This window comes from Nanorana parkeri, unplaced genomic scaffold (genome assembly GCF_000935625.1).
Source record: "Nanorana parkeri isolate BGI_ZX_2015 unplaced genomic scaffold, ASM93562v1 scaffold471, whole genome shotgun sequence".
Lineage (NCBI taxonomy): Eukaryota > Metazoa > Chordata > Amphibia > Anura > Dicroglossidae > Nanorana > Nanorana parkeri.
This window is the reverse complement of record NW_017306739.1, coordinates 914,228-931,518: the sequence shown is the minus strand read 5'-3', so window position 1 is coordinate 931,518 and position 17,291 is coordinate 914,228. Positions and strand designations below refer to the sequence as shown.

Genomic DNA, 17,291 nt, shown 5'->3' with positions numbered 1-17,291 from the left:
AATCCGTCAATGCTTGCCGACTACTGTTGGATACTGCAACGTGATGCACCGGACATTGAATACAAATGAAAATCAGGAGCAAAACATCTTTAATTATGTTGAACTTAATAGCGTAATAGAAACAAATACAATTAAATACATTATTGCCTTTAAACCGTTAACTGTCCATTTCTCAGAGTTCCTACGTGATGCAAAACCAAAAAACTATATTTGTGCATACCCACCAGGTACCTGTCACAATCAGTAAAAACTTTTCAGGAAGAAAAACTTTTCACAAAAATTGCAGTGCAGTGTTACTTACATTTTTTAAAGCAGATAATCATACAGTATTTACAAATGATACAAAACAATCTGAATATAGGCGCAGACATAGTTTAAATAGCCAATCCACTCAAAAATAGTAGTTCATTCTACTACTCAATTTTCTCTAATGCAAGTAAAATACATTTACAACAGAAAGATTGTAACACAATTGCAATTGCTGCAGCTGGTATCCATATCGAAAACCTAGCCCCTTACTTATATATCAACACATCATTCCCTGAGTGTCATGAAAACCTGTTAACTGAACTCTCCAGTCACTGCCAAACTGCCATCTTAGCCTCTACGTGGATTACAGTTGCCATGGTGCTGCACATGTGATCAGCTAGGATACCAGCCATGTAAGGGCTTGAAGGTTCGGTTGAGAGCTAGAATAAGCACACTGGCAACCTTGACAGTTGGCATGCCTTAAAGTAACTGTTCTGGTAGACATTAAGACCCCATTCACACTGAGCGACATGCAAATCGCGTGACTTTGAGCGACATTGAGCGACATCTTCCTATTGGGCTGTATGCAATCAGGAGCAATATCGCTCAAAATCGCTCTAAAAAAGGGTCATGTAGAAGCGACAAGCTACCAGCGACGAGTTACTAGCGATATTGAGCGATATTGAGCGACATGATGTGAACAGCTACATTGAATTGTATTGGTGAAGCTACATAGAGCGATATAGTGCGGAAATATGAGCGATATCGCTACAAAAATTGCGCGATAAATCGCTCAATGTGAACGGGGCCTTAACGGGGCCTAAAGTGGTGAGTAAATTTCTCTTTAAGGCTTCATTCACATCTACATAGTAGTTACGTTTTGAGATTTCTGCACAGGAACCTACCAATTCCTGTTGCAGGAATCCCAAATATGCTGTTTAGAAGCGCCAGCTGTCACCTGTACAAGTTAATGATTACGTTACAGTGGCCGCATTTGAAAGCAGCAGTCCACTAGCACTCCACATGTATAAGTGTATATCATATGCGATATAACTATATGCAGTATGGCATAGATCACTTTCCCTGGACCTATGTAGGTGTAAATAAAACCTTATGTTGATACGAAAATATATGTTGATCCGAAAATAAAATACATACCACAAAGGGGGTGGCTTCATTGGAGTAGAAGCTGGGGGGAAAAAAAATTACGTTACTTTTAACTGAGGAAGCCAAGTGTATGAATTCTTAAAAAATGTTAAAAAACTATGGGTTGGGGGGAGTAAGAAGCGGGTCTTTGTGTTTCAGAAGCAAATACTACATATATACACAGAGGACAGGAGAAAGAGAGAGGGTATGCAGGAAAGAGAAATAACAAGTGAGAAAGAAAAAGGAGCAGAAAAGAGTGCAAATAGGAAAGTGAGAGGAGGAAAGAGAGTATGGGCAGAAGAGAAGAGAGATTACAAGCTAGAAAGAGAGAGGACGAGAGTGTAGCGTGTGAGCGGGAAAGGGTGGGAGTGAGCAAGAAAGAGCCCAAACAGGAAAGAGAGGGAATGAGCAGCAGAGACAGAGTGGGAGTGAAATTGAGCCGGAGAGACAGAGTGGGAGCGGGAGCAAGTGGGAGAGACAAAAAGCAGGAGGAACAGAGTGGGCATTAACAGGAAAGAGTGGGATTGAGTGTGCACAGAAGAGGGGGAGAAGGGTGGGAAAGGAAAAGCATGCGAGTGAAAAAAAATAAGAAAACACGAGCAGGAAAGAGCGCATGCACGAGAAGGAAAGAGAGCGCATTCACAAGTGGGACAAATATTGTGTGCAAAAGAGGAAAAGAATGTGTGCACAACCGAGAGAATGTGTGCACAACCGAGAGAGCATGAGTGGAAAAGAGAACGCATGCAAAAGCGGGAAAGAGAGCACACACAAGTGGGAAACAGAGAAGCGCACATGATTGGGAAAAGAAAGAACACGAGCAGGAAAAAGAGAGAGCACGAGCGGGAAAGAGAAGGTGTGTGCAGTAAAGAGCATGAGCAGGAAAGTGAAAGCAGGAAAGAGAACAAGAGAGAGTGAGCAGGAAAGACAGAGGAAGATCAAGCAGGAAAGAGAGGGTGTATGATAGGAGAAAAGAAATGATGAGCAAGAAAGCATTAACGTGAGTGGGAAATAGAGTATAAACGAGAGCACTCAAGAGGAAAAGAGTGTGCAAGCAAGAGAGCATAAGTGGGAAAGAGGACAAATGCAAGCAAAAGAGAAAGAGCACAAGCTGGTGAGAGATAAAGAACGTGGGCAGGAAAAAGAGAAAGCATAACAGAGTGAGGATGACAGTTTAGGAGCATAAGATAACCTTTAAAAGTGGAATGTCTTCTTGATGGATATCGTTTACTAGGTCGTCTCTCAAATGCACTAGCTCTTCTTAACCTTCCAGCATGGGTTGCCTGGTATTCTGTTCGCCCACTAAAAATAGAAGAAGTCATTATGGCAAATGTATTAGGTGTAAACAACTGTAAAATGCTCTGAAAAAGGTCGCCAGTTGAGGTTCTCTTTCCACACTCAAAAAGGATAAGTGCACTTTGTTTTAAAGTGCCCTTATCCTTTTGGATCCTCTAAGCTTTTCTAACAAATCCCACCCTCCCCCTGCACAGATGCATTCTTACCAAGTTCCAACAGGCCCAGCCTGTTTATTTACAACTTGCGGTGCAAATCTCCCCTCTCCTGGCTGCGCCTGTACATTACTTCCTCATTGACTTGCACAGGGCTCCCGGCTGGGAGGTGCCCCTAAAGAGGTCAATGGGAATATACTGTGCAGGTGCGGCCAGGAGAGGGAGGCGTTCGTCTCAGGATGTAGACAAACGGAGGCCAGGCCTGTCGGAACTCAGCAAGTAGGCACCTGAGCAGTGGGAGGATGGGATTCGTTACGTCAGTTAAAAGGGATCAAAAGAAAAGTGCACTTTGTTTTAAAGTGCACTTAAACCACTCTCCCACAAGCTGTTTATACTCAGGCTCCAACCTGCTTGTATTGACCAAGGACTACAACATCTGGTTTTGGGTATGCTCTTGTTACATACACGTATCCTCTAAAGCAGGGGTCTCAAACTTAAATGATCTGGGGGCCACTGGAGAATGAGCGAATTGAGCCAGCCAGCCAGGAGAGAGAGAGAGCATGCGAGTCCAGACAGCCAGGAGAGAGCGCGAGGAGAGACAGCCAGGGGAGAGACAGCCAGGGGAGAGACAGCCAGGGGAGAGACAGCCAGGGGAGAGAGCACGAGGAGAGACAGCCAGGGGAGAGAGCACGAGGAGAGACAGCCAGGGGAGAGAGCGCAAGAAGAGACAGCCAGGGGAGAGAGCACGAGGAGAGACAGCCAGGGGAGAGAGCGAGAAGAAATAGCAAGCAACGTATCTGCCTGAAGCAGAACCCTTGTGCCTGCGTTCTTCTGTGTCCTGTGCCTCCTCCATGCACTTAAGTTGGAACACCAGGACCCCAAGGTTGTGGCTGTCTGCCTGACGTTGTGACATCTTGTGTCCGGGTTTCAGCAGGCCGGAAACCCAAACGAGGCACATACAGGACTCAAAACAGGACTGTCCACCCAGACAGGTGGCAACCCTAGTTACACCCCTGGCTGCTGCAAAAGGTGCTGGGCTGCTGCTGGGCTATTATACTGTCTATTCGGGAGGCAGTTAGCATTTATAGATGGAAAGATCTATGGATAATCTCATTTTCTTAAACCTATGCAGACATTTTATACACATGCAGTTTAGTTCCCAGTTTATATCTACCTTAGCCCCACAATTATTTTTTCTGCCTTAGCCCCTGCATTCTGTTGCTACCCCTGGATATGTGCTACCAATATTTTCAAAGCAATAGTAGTCACTAAAAATCACACAAGTGCCTTGAATGTGAATGCCAATCAGATATATGAGAGAAAACTAGATTTTACATTTAAAAAACAATTTTACTACTTTTGAAATATATATAAAAAGGAAAATACCACAGAGTAACTAGTCACAGAAAATATTCAACCCAGCGGAGCTTTAATACGGCACTGTGACTTTGCAGCTCTAGAGGCATTCTGCGCTGTAACCCCCAACTTTCAGTGACACCTGCAATCCAGCTCAATACTTCTGCATAACAAGGCAATGCTGAACAGGAGCAGTGAGACAGACCAGGACAGATTTGTTTGATCCATAAATTCTTCCCTTTGCTGCTCTAAAATAGCACTACGGCAATATAAAACCTGCTGCCCCTGACCACTTCCTAATGGTAGGTGAAATTCAATTGGTTGCCAAAGATTGCGGGCCTATGGTTCACAAATACACAAAAGGGGTCGCATACACTTTGCTGATTAAAAAAAAATCTGATACGCAATAAAGGTGCGTCTAATTTTGCTACCAATTTACATGATAAAAGTACCTAAGTATGAAATGCCATCTTTGCGATGTGTGTATTATTAAACTGAATTTGGAAGGAGGATGGGGAGATGCATAGCCAGCATAAACACCTCTAGTTTAGGTCAACCCCATCCAGAGATGGATAGAAAATTAAGCCAATTGCATCTTCTACAAAAAAAAAAGTTAAATTAAGCTGCTAAAAATATTAATCCTGCAAACTCTTACTTGTTATGGCCTGTATGGTTTACGCTCATCTCCTAACTGGAGGGGGTGGTTGGCCTTTCGAGCCGCTGCAGAGAGACAACCGCTCTCACGGTGAGAGCAGCTGTCCTTCCCTGCTGCGTGCTGGCCAGCCTAAGACCACAAAAAGAGTTTGAGATCATTTACAAACCGTGCTGCAGGATTAATATTTTATTTAGACTTACGTTGGATCTATGTTTCTATTGCAGCAATATTAGCCATTTTTGGAGCATTTTATATTCTATGTTAGAAAATACAGCTGTCTTTTCTTATAGTTTATGTATAATGTTTTATTTAATGCTCTTTATTTTTAAAACATATAAGCCCTTTAAAACATCCAGGGACACTAAGCAACATGGTTTCTAAATGTATTTTTGAACAGTGCAGATAGGAAAAATATAAACAAAGCCATTTTTACAGTTGTTTGTTGTCCCTCTATATAAAGGTTTCAGTAGATGATGATTTATAAACTTTGATGCATAGCAAGGCAGTGAAAAACTTCAACAGTGAGAGACATAAAGAGATAGATTTGCCCGCAGCTTGAGTCATTAAGTCTTCCATCAGCAGATTAGAATTATAACTGATACATAATATAAAAGGTCCTTCCTATGTCTATGCATAGTTTAAGTAGAAAACTCATGAAAGTACAGTCAATGGTAAATCTGTCACAAATCTTAGTTGGCTATAAGGGTTTGCAAGAGCAGATGACACAAAATATACACAAAGCTTGTCATAATTTCCTTGCTTAACCCAAATAGCCGCATCATTAAGGTTTTAATTTGGCAACTATCAAAGTAAGAGTTTACCTGAATCTGAACCTTGATCCCAATCTAATAAAGTCAGATCGAGTAGATTTTGTATTTGCTGGGGTTCTTAGCCTGAAAAAAGCGTGATGCTCCACTGCACATTTCCACAAATGTTTACATGCTTTAGAGTTATCCAAGCGAAAAACAAACGTATGTTCCTGTTCCCTATTCTACAGTGAGAGAAGGAAAAGTTGGGTGACATAAGGCATGTGACATCAGCTTGCTTATAACTTGCTAAATAACAGTCAGTAAATCTTACCTGCTCATCATCTTCTAAAACAACAAGGGTTAATTTGCTTTTCTTAAAATCCATTTTGGTAATTTTAGGCCTAGTAACAAGAATACAGGCACTGTTAGTTAAGGTTTGAGAAGACGTCTAAAAAAGCCATTGTCCTTAAATACTAGTAAGAAGAGATAGTAATAGACTTACCAGGAACTACTGTCTACAAAGCTCCCTTGCCTTTCAGGAAGCGTATTTTATATTTTTCATGGTGAATATAGAATCTCACAGCTGCCCTGCACATTACAATGACTTGTAGTAACTATATATGTTATATCAATTTTTATCGGAAAACATAAAAAAAAAAGAAGCACAAAGATTACGTCTGGCCTAAAATACCAGAAACCTATTAGAGCTAAGGATGTTTTATTACTCTGTACTGATCTTAAATTTAAAGTTCAATAAAATTCTGTTATCTAAAGCATTTTGTGTTGCCCTATGTGAATGGCGAGCCTGGTCAGTGGCAATTTATAGGCCAAAAGTATTTTGTGGATTTTTGCACATTGGTTTAGTGACTATTGTCATATTAAGAACCACGATGTATGTTCAAACTGAATGTTCTAAAATAAAACTAGGGATGTCCTAAATACTAGTATCGGGGCCGATACAGGGCATTTTCACGCGTACATGGACGCGTGAAACTGCCCCGATACTAAAAGGCCGACAACGGCCCTTTAAATTTTTTAATCGGATCGGCTGCCGAGGTCCCCCGCTTGTGGGGGCCTGACGCAGCCTTCCATGAACCTTACAGTAGCTGTCTTTGACACTGCCTGCCTGGTCCCACATCTCCTCCTCTTTCCCGGTGCAGGCACAGTTTGAGGTAGCCCCGCACCGTGAATACAGCCTCAAAGTAGGCACAAGACAGGCACCTGCTCCATTTGGCTCACTACGCACCCGTTCAGCCCATCACCTGTCCCCAGAGCCGTGGAGAGACCCATAGGTAGCCCCAGTGACATCTGTACGCGTCCCTGGAGAGACCCAATAGGCAGCCCTGGTGACATCTGTACGCACCCATGGTGAGAGCTGGAAGTAGCTTGGTGAGATCTGGAATCAACCTGGAAACTGCCCTAAAATCATTAGTCTGTATTTCCCTTTAAGAAAAAGTTATGGTAATTGGTATCGGCAAGTACCTGAGAGAAAGTACTTGTACTTGGTCTTGAAAAAGTGGTATGGGGACCTCCCTAAATATAACAACTCCTGTCTTGCCATGAATGAAACAATAAAAAATATGACAATGCTAGCCAACAGCTAATCACTTACAACACACTGTTCCTGAGCAAATGATTGATAGAAAGAGATTGAACGTACAAGGTACATATTACATGTGATTTCCAGTCAAAACAAAATATCCTGATAAAGTTTTGCAATGTGATGAAACATCTCGCGATGTACATGCATGCACATGTCATGGTAGAATGGTTACTGCGGTCTTATATTTTTAGCTTGATCCTGACATTTGGCGTTTTCAGTAGGGGAGTTCATACTGGATGCTACCTGTGCCAAATTATGCAGATTCACTCGGTGCATGATAGAGAGCTTAAGCCTGGCAACATGTCATAATCAGAGTGTATAATCTTTTTTAGATTTACCATTAACTATGTAGTGCAGGGGACTGCCTGACTGGATACATATCAAAAGGAGCCCTCCACATTGCATAGTTACAAGCAAACTGAAAAGTAGGTTGTGAAATCAGAATATAACAATCATGTCTGGTTTAACTACATCAAGTCAAATGCAAGGCCTCCATCTCCTAGCCTGTATAGGTACTTCTGCTTTAGCGTTGATCATTACAGGCTCCAATTTAGGTAAAACACTTTGCTGCTCCTCGTTCACAGATGCTTTGATTCAGGTGTGCAACTTTAATTGGTAATGAATTTTATGGCACAATTATTTTACATGTACTGTTTCTGTAGAGCTTTGTTACTTTACAAAGTCAGGCATCCTCAAATACAGTTAGTACTGTTATGCAGTAATAATGTTTTTCCATGATCTTACACTTTCTATCATAATGCTACTGTTTTGCAGTGTCCATATTTGATAATTCTAATATAAAGCATATAAATATAAAGCATATATCATTGTGATGTGTCACTGGGATGTATGAACATTTCATACCATCTTATGATAGAGGTAACTTGGCCCGAGGCAATTGTCTTCATTAATAATCATGGTGTAAGTTTACCCTCACCAATTTTCATTTGCGCTACTTTATATACCCCTTTTATTTTAAAGTGTATATCATAAATGTCTTCTCTTCAGTCTTTTATAAATTACATACAGTGAGCACTACAGCATTCCTATTGCGTTATAGTTTAGTTGCAGTGCACCAAATGTAATACAAATGCAGTCTTCTAAACTATTTGGGAAGCTTATGCATTTCCCCAGAAGTATCCTTATGATTTTTTTAGAGCTCCTTTAAGCGACATCTCCAAGGGTATTTCCTATGGAGAAAACATTCTGTGACTTGATTTTATTTCAAAGCTTTCAAAGTGCTAGTCATTATTACACTCTGCATTTGTAAAGGAATATTTACTGCAGAGTCAAGCTAAAGAAAAAACAGAAGCAACAAGAAGTGGCATAAAAAGGATGTCATTACCAGAAGAATAAACCAATTTTGTTTGAGCCCTCAAATATTAAGATGCCTGTTGGGGTCAGTCCAAGTGCATAGTCACAGCCATCTTTACCCTAAACAGCAACACAATAAAACAAAAATAAATAGTCAATTAGGAAGCCAGTGAAAACATGCACAAATGTCAGTCCGCTGTCCAGGGTAACAGATGCAAGATCACAAACATACACAAAACTAGACTTAAAATAGATTAAAATACTATTGCACATTTGAAAAATTTACCACCCTCCCCTTTTTCTGAAAAAAGTGACATTTTAGACTCCTCCTTCTGGTTAAACACTCTTGTGCAGCGGTAGTTAACTTGGCTTAGCTTTTGTAGAACTACAAGCCCCATGAGGCTTTACAAGGCTACGACTCCTAAATGTAGAGGCATGATAGGATTTATAGTTCCGCCACAGCTGGAGTGCCAATGTTACCTAGCCCTGCTCTAGCTTATTCATGGCTGGTCATCTTGACAGCAAATGTTTCTGCAGTACCGTGCACTAAAAACTGCATGCCTACCAATAGGCCTGTGTTTTGTTTCATACACCTACCTGATGTATCCAAGACAACGTTCCAGCATTAAAGTGAATCTTTTAGGACCTGTATAAAATCAAAACAGGTACCAATCTAACTCTTCACAGATCATCAGTAAAGTGACCAGTGACTTCCTGCTCCTTCATCAACTTTTTACAATAAACTCAGTAATGAACCTTTGGAGGGTGGTCATGCAAAAATTGACGTCTACATTTCAAATACTGTCTAGATTTTCTCATACTAATGACACCAAATATGACACCATTAGGCCCCAAATTTACACTGTCCCAGTGACAAAGCTGAACTCAATTTAAACAGCTAAAAACACACAGAACACCTATATGAAAGCTGTTTTTCCTGCCAAAGGATATTTAATTCTGGCCATCCAGTCCTGAGATTTACACAGCCCTGTCTGGCAGGAGAATGTATTTTTACCTGCTGAAGTGACACTTACAGGTCTTGTCCCTCCCCCAGCCTGTGAATGGACAGTGAAAGGAGAAGTAGCAGACTTATAAGCTCATCTCTGTCATGGGACTCGCACCTCTTATCAGCATGTCCCTTTTTAGCATAGTAGAACAACTAATTGGCTCCTAGTGTTGCATTTCTCTCAGAATGAACTATACTGTAGAGGGGATTGCAAGCAGGTGATACCATGTCAAATTCAGTTACTTACGAAGCTTGTATATTAAGAATACATTCATGATATATTGATATTAAGTATTAATATTTTTGAATTATACAGGATGTCATTGAAAATAACTGATATCAGTATGGTGTTTTTTTTTTTTTTACAGAATCATGGGCCCTAGTGCTAAGGCTTTGTTGGGTTGACTAAAATTTGCATATATATCATTGCAGGGTACTACGACTCCTTCTCTTCATAGAAGAGCAGAAAGACACAAGAGCTGCATTGCCTGGTTCAGGATAGTTTATATTACATAGAGGGTCTGGCAGCATAAACTCTGTTGTATTGTAGAACTACAATATTCCGCCAATCACTCAGTTCCTGATCATCTTCCTCAGTCACCGCTCCCCACAGGTATTCCCCCTTCCCCTCTCCGATCCTCCAGCACTGACTGATGGATGGGGGAGGAGGGTGGGCACAGCTGGCTCTGCCTCTAGAGAGGCAGAGCCAGTTGTCAATCAGGCAGCGGGGTGGATCCCAACAATATTGTCGGGATCTATCCCGGCTGCAGCGTAGCTCTGCGCTGTCAGCATATAGCGAGTTTTGGGTCATGCGAGGACATTAGCATATGTCCTCCTGTGACCCTAAAGAGAACGATGACCAGAAAGAAAAAAAGAAAGGTTGGGCCATAGTTCTCTTTGAACTATTATAGTTTTAACCTTAATTACTGATCAATTTAGTCTCTTGTGGGCAATACACTCATTTCTACCATTTAGCTAGTTATTAAAGTGGACTTTTACCCCCTTTGACTAAAAATATCATCAGCATGCAACTCTGCATACTCATATGAAATCTTACATTCAGTTAATAGCTAAACAAATATATTTTTATTTTAGTTACAATTTCTTTCCCCCCCATTTCCTGGTCCACTCTGGCACAAATTATGTAATCGTGCCTAAGTGTTGCATCCTGGAAAGGTTACATCAGCAGAGCATTGTTGGGAAATCTCATCTGCAATCTCACAAGATCTCAGGGAAAAGCATTTTCCTCCCCTGAGATGATGTGTATGGTCACATGTGCCAGAGTTCCAGGAAGTATAGGTAGGGGGATATAGTGACTAGTGAAGGGCTCGGGCGTGTTCACAGCTCCACGTGCCGAGCCCGCCAGGAAGCTGACAGCAGCGCAGCGCCAATCACAGGTACTGAGACATTATCCCGGTCCGGAGCTGCAGAGATCGGGAAATGTCTCCGTGACTGTGATTAGCGCTGCCAGCTTCCTGGCGGGCTTGGCACGCGGAGTTGCGAACACGCCCGAGCCCATCACTAATAGTGACTAGCCCTTTGTTAAAATAAAAAGCCTGGAATTATCTATAAGTATGTGTTTGTAAATTGTCATTACTATACATTTCTAAAGGTGCCTTTGTTATGTTGAAGATATGGGTAAAGTTCCTCTTTAACAAAATGGTTAAATTGCTCATTAGCAAGATATAAAAATTACCCATGTAGTTTAGCCCTTACTGATTTGATTTGTAAAAGTTAGTAAAATTACATAATACCTATCTTATTAAAATAATGAAAACACTTTTTATTTTTCGAGAATAGCAATGCACCAAGTGCACACCATGTTCATTAAATTAAAAATAATTGTATACAAATTGTGCTATGAAAGCAAAAGAAGAAAATATTTACCTTAACAATGTGCATATCAACCCCATACATCTCTAACCACTTCGCTTTATTCAAGTAACATAGCTCGGCCTGGGCTGGTGTTTTACCCCTTAGAATGAGGGGGGAAAAAAACAGATTAAGTAAATAGTTAAAAACAAAAAAAGGAAGAAAACACATTTTAAACTCTTTCATGAGTTATTTCCTACTTCTAAAACTTTTTCGTCTTTCATGCAGCCAGCCCTTTATTGGATCAGTGTCCTTTGTACAATATGGCTGCTATGCCTTTAAAGAGACCTCGTCACCAATGAAGAAAAATTGCAGGTAAAAAGCAAAGACAAATAAAATATTTGAAATGCTTGCTTACAGTATCTTTTCTTGCCATAAATTATTTTTTTATTCACTTGCAATGTGTATTTGAGCTTGCTAGAAACATTTACAAGTGCTTTTCCTATCACAGCCCCCTCCCTACTTGCACACCCTAACCCTCTCCTCTTCTGAGAGTGTTTAAGTACTTTCTGTGCTGGTCCAGGCCCTTCACTTTCCTATATACCCTTTATGTAGCTTCTGGAAGAAAAGCAAAAGGAGAATATTATAAAGTGTCATTTGAGTGACAGCTCTAAATCTGCTGGTACTGCTGACCTCACATCCAATATGGCGGCACCCAGCAGCAGTCTCAGGGTTTTTGTAATTCTATACAGGAATTTACGATAAAAACAACATGCACAAAATACATATCTTATTACAAGAGTTTTGCTAAAATGAATGGTCTGGTGACAGGGTCTCTAGGAATGGGACACTGAGATTGAAGTTTGCAAGTATATCTTTAAAAACTCCTGCACACCAGTTATGGCACAGATTGAGAACCAACACTCAAGAAGAGACCAAGGCTGGTTGGAAAAATATAAATACCTACATACATATTTTCATCATAAATCGGTATATCATACAAATATAATAACACACCATTCAAAAGGTCTTAACGTTGTAATACTTCCTCCACGAGGGAAAATGTATAATAGGTATCAACATATGTAAAATCGCTAAACAATTATAACCAAGATCACTTTATATCTATTAATCATGAAGCTTATAATTGAGAACACATGAAACACACTGTGCATCCATCACTATTAAGTTAAACTGTTGCTAAATGAATTTTTTGGCAACTGTACTATCGAAGACATCGTACACTGTTCCTTGCATTACATGATTCTTTGAAGTCAGAGTATCTCATTGTACTATTTTGTTTATTTTTCCCGAGTTTTTGTGTCTATTTTGTGTATTGGATGAGGTCCGTTGAATTCTACAAATGTTTCTAGTTTAGTCAAAGCAATATAGATAACGCCAAATTTGGATCAAACCTCTATGTGGCTCTGGGGTTTACAGATCATCAAATGTGTATAGGTAAACATGTAAATATTTCCCATTCTAAAAATAAAACCGATTACAATTATAGTTCATTTAAATTGTATACATGGAACAGTGTACCATGTTTTACCAGAAGGTACAGTTGCCAAATATTAGAGTGAGCAGCTGCCAGTAATGGACGCAGAGCGTTGCAGAATGTGTATTTTATGTGTTTTTAACTACAAGCTTTAAGATTAAATTGAAAAATGATCTTGGTTAGAATTTTTGTTTCAAATACTTTACATACAGCATATTGATATCTATTTTATATGTTTCCTCGTAGGAGGTATTAGAAAGTAAAGACCTTTGAAAGTAAAGACCATCATTGTAGACCAAAGTGCAATTTATAGCCTGTCCAACATCTGAGGTTGAACATAATCCCAGTGGTTTACATGGAAGATGCAAATCTTGGGATAATCACACTAACATATTTACACAATTCTCCAACTGCATCTTTTCTCTGCAGTATGAGCTGAACATTTGGATTGGTTTGTTTGCAGAAAATTGGAATGTCTTTAACCAAGGCAGCTGTGAACTCTGTCTAATATTTAGTGTTCTGTTCAAACACTTCCCTTTCTGAGGAACACACCTCAAAAAGCATGCAGATCATGAATTCTGACTGTGCCGACTTAATTCTCTGCATGTTTCTTCCATTTTAATAGATCAGAGTGTATTTAGGTCAGAGGCCTTACTGTCCTTATTTTCAGAGAGAGTTCAGCAATTAAAGCCTTGTTTTTCTCACTACAGGTTTCCTGCAAACTAAACCGGTAGGAACACTGACAATACTACACTAGCAGGTTTAGCAAACGGATAATACAAGCTGTCAGGACATGTTTGATTTTGTCACTCCAGTGCTTCCAGTACTCTCTTAAGAGGGTTTATCAGGCATTGTGATGTTCCCGAGCAGGGGTGTGCATATGGAGGTGTTGTCCATAGCTACCACATTTCAACACAAGATTAATTTTAGCTCCTTGCTCAAAAAAACCCCCCATCTGCTATATTATCTCTGGTTACTGTGGAGGCTATTAATTTCTCTTTTCTGCAATTTTACAACCAAGATCCTTACTGTGTTGCATGCAGTACATCAAAAAATTAACTCTAAAAGAACAGGTTTCATGACAGGTTTTATACTTCCCACATACCTGGAAAAATAGGAATTTTGTACTTTCCGAAAAAAATATTTTTCTTTCTATTCATTGAAGGACACAGGAGAAATCTTGAATTTCTTACCAATGGGTTTATAGCACCACCTACAGGAGTAGGACACTAGGGGAAAAAACCCCCAAAAGCACAGCCTGGGGGCAGCCACCGACTGTGGCAAGACCCCCTATCTGCTAGAGGCAGCTCAGTTAGTTACAACGCAGTACATAGAAACAACTTGTTGCAGCCAAAGAGAGGCTTCACTCAATAGGGAGTACAAGTACTCTTACTTCCAGTGACATCCCCTATGAGAGTGACCACGGCAGCCCCTGCAAACTAGCATCACAGTCATGTTATGCTGCAAACCCAGTCTCTGCCAGAATAAACATGGTTGGGAATGCATCTCCCAGCAGACAAACTACAGGAACATTAACAAACATGTCCTTTAAGAAGTGTCAGTGCTGTAGTAAGACGGAACACCATCAAATCGACAGTAGTAACAGCTCATTTCTGATAAAGGACTCCCCAATGAGAAATGGACCTTAAAAGTAAAAATAGCGTAAAAAGAGTATCAGAGTTCTACCAGCCTCCAAAGAAATCTGGGAACAGCATGTGCATCAAGGGGATATGGAGACCTAGCAGCTCCAAGGGATTCTAGTCAGATAGTAGCAATAGTAGAAGCCAAAAGGCTACTTGACCATTCTAAAAGGTGGTAAGCATCGCAGCAACAAAGCTGGAACAGTCTCTCCGAACAGTGAAGCATAGTGGATATCAGGTAGGGTCAAAGAGAATCACCGGACCATAGATCCAGCATATGTGCTGCATGCTTCCAAAACCTTGATGGATCACATAGTGTCTCAATTTCAAGTGTGACTGAGAACTGGGGTCATTGAGTACGTCCTACAATAGGAAAATAACTTGCTGCACTCTTTACTGGATCTCACATTCAATTAAAGTGGGTGCTTGCAGTGACCCTCGGATGGCAACGCGGACAGTTAACTTGATAAAGACATCACCAGTACACCAGGATAATGTGTCAAAGCCAAAAAAAAAACGTGTTTTTGAGTGACAAATGTATATCAATAAATGGACACAAGTGCTTTCGGGGCTGCGCAGAGTCCCCTTCATCAGGCTCAGAAATGACCTGACCTCATTCCTGAGTACATCTTGGTGCACCTGCGATCGCTCCATACATATACATGCTGCAGCAGCTGGGAAACCTGGGAGGAGAACCTTGACCATCCAGAGTTAGCAGAAGACGGGGCAGAGAAGGAGCACTATGGCCTTACACCCACATGAAGAAGCCGTCCGCAACCCCCACAACATCAGAAGGACGCCAGGTGTGATGTCATCAGCCACTGCCCACCAACAAGCACCAGCTCATACACAATATGGCCACTGCCATGCCCATTTACAGCATTACTGCCACCCCAACATGTCCCCTAGAGCCAGGCTGCACATGGCGCAAGCAAGCATACAGAGTAAGTCTGAGAACACTGACTGTATAAATGAATGGGAAAACCACCAGCCGCCTAGGGCTGACATGCCCTGCAGAAACAAGCAGTGTATTGCACCAAGAACTGAATGGACAGTACAGGGGCTAGGTGACAAAAGGGTACCCAAGACCAGTTTAGGCCACCTAGGAGGAAAGGTGGGTGTTCTGTTGTACTTACCTCACCTTTATACGATGAAAGAGGGTGTACCATCATCCCTGAGACCTCCTGCCGGAATGTGGGCACGGTCTGTCTAGGGGGCACTGCGACACAGCAACAAGTCACTCAGTCATGCATATCCCCCGTGATATCTCACAGGTTGCCCTTATATCTAGAATTGTGCTTTCGCAGCAGGCCCTACACTTAGCTAGGTATCTGCATGCACTCAAATGCTGAGATGAGGAGACTACAATGGTCTATATAATTCAGCCTGTCACCCAGCTCAGTCATTGACTGAAGGTACTGAAATAAAGAAAAAAAGAAAGGAGTTCCCTGCAAAAGAAAAAAGGGAACTATTATTCCCAGCAGGGAGCATAGGTCCTTACTCCTTGACACTAGGTGAAAAACTGAGCCGTCTCTAGCAGATGGGGGGTTTGGCCACCCTCAGAGGCCACCTGTTGGCTGTGCTTTGTTTTATGCCCCCAGTGTCCTACTCCTGCAGGTGGCACTATTCCTGCATTGGTAAGAAATTCAAGATTTCCGCTGTGTCCATCCAGAAAATGCAAGAGAAACTAATGTATTATACTCTGCAGCACTTAAACTAAATCACAAACATAATCCCTAATTTAAAGGAGAACTATGGAGGCGAGTGATTTCCACTCATCCTCATAGTAAGAGCCGACATGTGACATTGAAACTGTCACGTCGACTTTATAGATTGGGAAGTGAGCGGACACATACCGTCGCTCGCTCCCTTCCCACTCATCTCCCTGCAGAGAGCGGTGACTGTCAGTCACCGCTCCGCGCAGGGATTCCCCCCTTCCCTCTCCGATCCCCCAGCGCTGAGTGGTGGAACGGACGTGGGAGGGGGCTGGCACAACTGGCTCTGCCTCCAGATAAGCAGAACCAGCTGTCGATCAGCCGGCTGGGTGGATCTCGACAGTATTATCATGGTTCAATTTAGGGTAAACCCATCTATTATGCCACCAAAATTACCTTCTACATGAACATTTAGTCCATCTTCAGAAATTAAACCCACGTACCTACATTCTCTCCACTTCTGGAAAATATCAAGCTCCAGAGATTCAGTTTGATTTGGAATAAATCGAAATTCAGACACAAGTTCTGGTGTATATTCGGAAAGTTCACACTCACCAAGTTCCGCTGAAAAATAAGATAAAATAAACTTAAAATGCACCAAAACTATGAAATGTCTGAAAGTTAGTCCAGACCCATACAAATAATGGGCCTACTACATGCAATTGATTCTTCTTCAAGTGAGAGATGAGTGAGGTAACACTAAAATAAACTAATTGAATTTGCTGTCCAAAGACCCAGAATCCAGCAAATTTCTAAAAGCATGAAGGTAATTTTTTTTTACACATAGAAATGGTATTTACTTAAGGCAACGACCAAAGCATCATTGGTAAATATATCATAAGAAGATATCATCTACAATTACCGTTCCGTCAATCACTTCTCTTCGAAAAGGGGTTTTAGTTTTCAACTTCACCATCACAGTGACCTTATTTAATCTTTAAACTTTCGAAACAACGTTTCATTTAAAGTGGCTTCCACCCCCTCTGGCTAAAAATCACATCAGCATACAGCTCCTCGTGCGGATATGAAATCATCTTACATTCATTAGTTAAACAAACATATTTTTATTTTACTTACAATTGTTTCTTTTCTACTTCCTGGTC

At 41.1% G+C, this 17,291-nt stretch overlaps 1 protein-coding gene across 1 annotated transcript in view; it reads right to left on the bottom strand.

Annotated features, from left to right (window-relative positions):
• Positions 1-17,291, bottom strand: part of EPB41L4B (erythrocyte membrane protein band 4.1 like 4B) — a 129,175-nt gene that overhangs the window by 18,654 nt on the left and 93,230 nt on the right. Inside the window, exons 7-13 of the mRNA XM_018560667.1 lie at positions 16,632-16,752; positions 11,411-11,498; positions 8,549-8,637; positions 5,932-6,001; positions 5,673-5,842; positions 2,585-2,694; positions 1,408-1,438 (exon numbers count right to left, since the gene is read on the bottom strand). Coding sequence (XP_018416169.1) covers positions 1,408-1,438; positions 2,585-2,694; positions 5,673-5,842; positions 5,932-6,001; positions 8,549-8,637; positions 11,411-11,498; positions 16,632-16,752 — 679 coding nt within the window. The remainder of the gene's footprint in view (positions 1-1,407; positions 1,439-2,584; positions 2,695-5,672; positions 5,843-5,931; positions 6,002-8,548; positions 8,638-11,410; positions 11,499-16,631; positions 16,753-17,291) is intronic.